Below are 658 nucleotides of genomic sequence, written 5' to 3'. Positions count from 1 at the left end.
TTGTAATTGAATTCACTGTGTAAGTTTTTTTTGTTTTGTTTGTCTCCCCTTCCCTCACTGTCACTATATCCTTTGGCATTTGACTGCATGCTCTTTGTACCAAATGTACGTGTTTGGTGATACAGGCTCCTAAAAATGGAGTGAAATAATTAATTGTTTTTTTCTATTTTTATATGTGTTTATGTATATACACGGGTTTTAATTGTATTGGGGTTTGGTAAGAGACATATCTGTGTGACTGTGAAGTGCAGTCACATGGGTGTAGTTTGTTCTGCACCTGATGGGAAATATTTCTTCTTGTTTTATTTTCTCTTATTCTCTTTTCTGCTTCATGTACTGCGCTGCTTTTCGTGTGTGTGTCTGTGTAGATGTTGTGTTTGCACTGCTCTTTGTGTTCTTGTTGTTTCTCCTTCTTCCTTGTTACCACAGACCCAAGCAACCCACAGTGACAATCATGACAACGATGTTTATCCAACTGCGCCGCGTGGTGTACCTGTTGGTACTTCTGCACTTCTGTACGTGTGTGGCATATGCGCAAGATAGTGTAGGTAAAACTGAATTAAATAAAAGTAGACCATTTTCGGTTGTGGTTGCTCCAGTAAATGATACACTTCATGTACTCACGTTAACTGTCAAGGAATTGTGTAAGGAGGCGCTA

General features: G+C 39.1%; 1 protein-coding gene across 1 annotated transcript; it reads left to right on the top strand.

Moving 5' to 3' along the window:
• Positions 1–331: 331 nt before the first annotated feature.
• On the top strand, positions 332–658 carry TM35_000123250 (uncharacterized protein; the record flags this gene model as incomplete). The annotated part of the gene is made up of 1 exon (XM_029025300.1): positions 332–658. A coding segment is annotated over one exon (327 nt), but the record flags the coding sequence as incomplete, so codon positions are not given.

Source organism: Trypanosoma theileri (genome assembly GCF_002087225.1).
Source record: "Trypanosoma theileri isolate Edinburgh chromosome Unknown TM35_Tth_12_V1, whole genome shotgun sequence".
NCBI lineage: Eukaryota > Euglenozoa > Kinetoplastea > Trypanosomatida > Trypanosomatidae > Trypanosoma > Trypanosoma theileri.
This window is presented reverse-complemented; position numbering and strand designations above follow the sequence as displayed.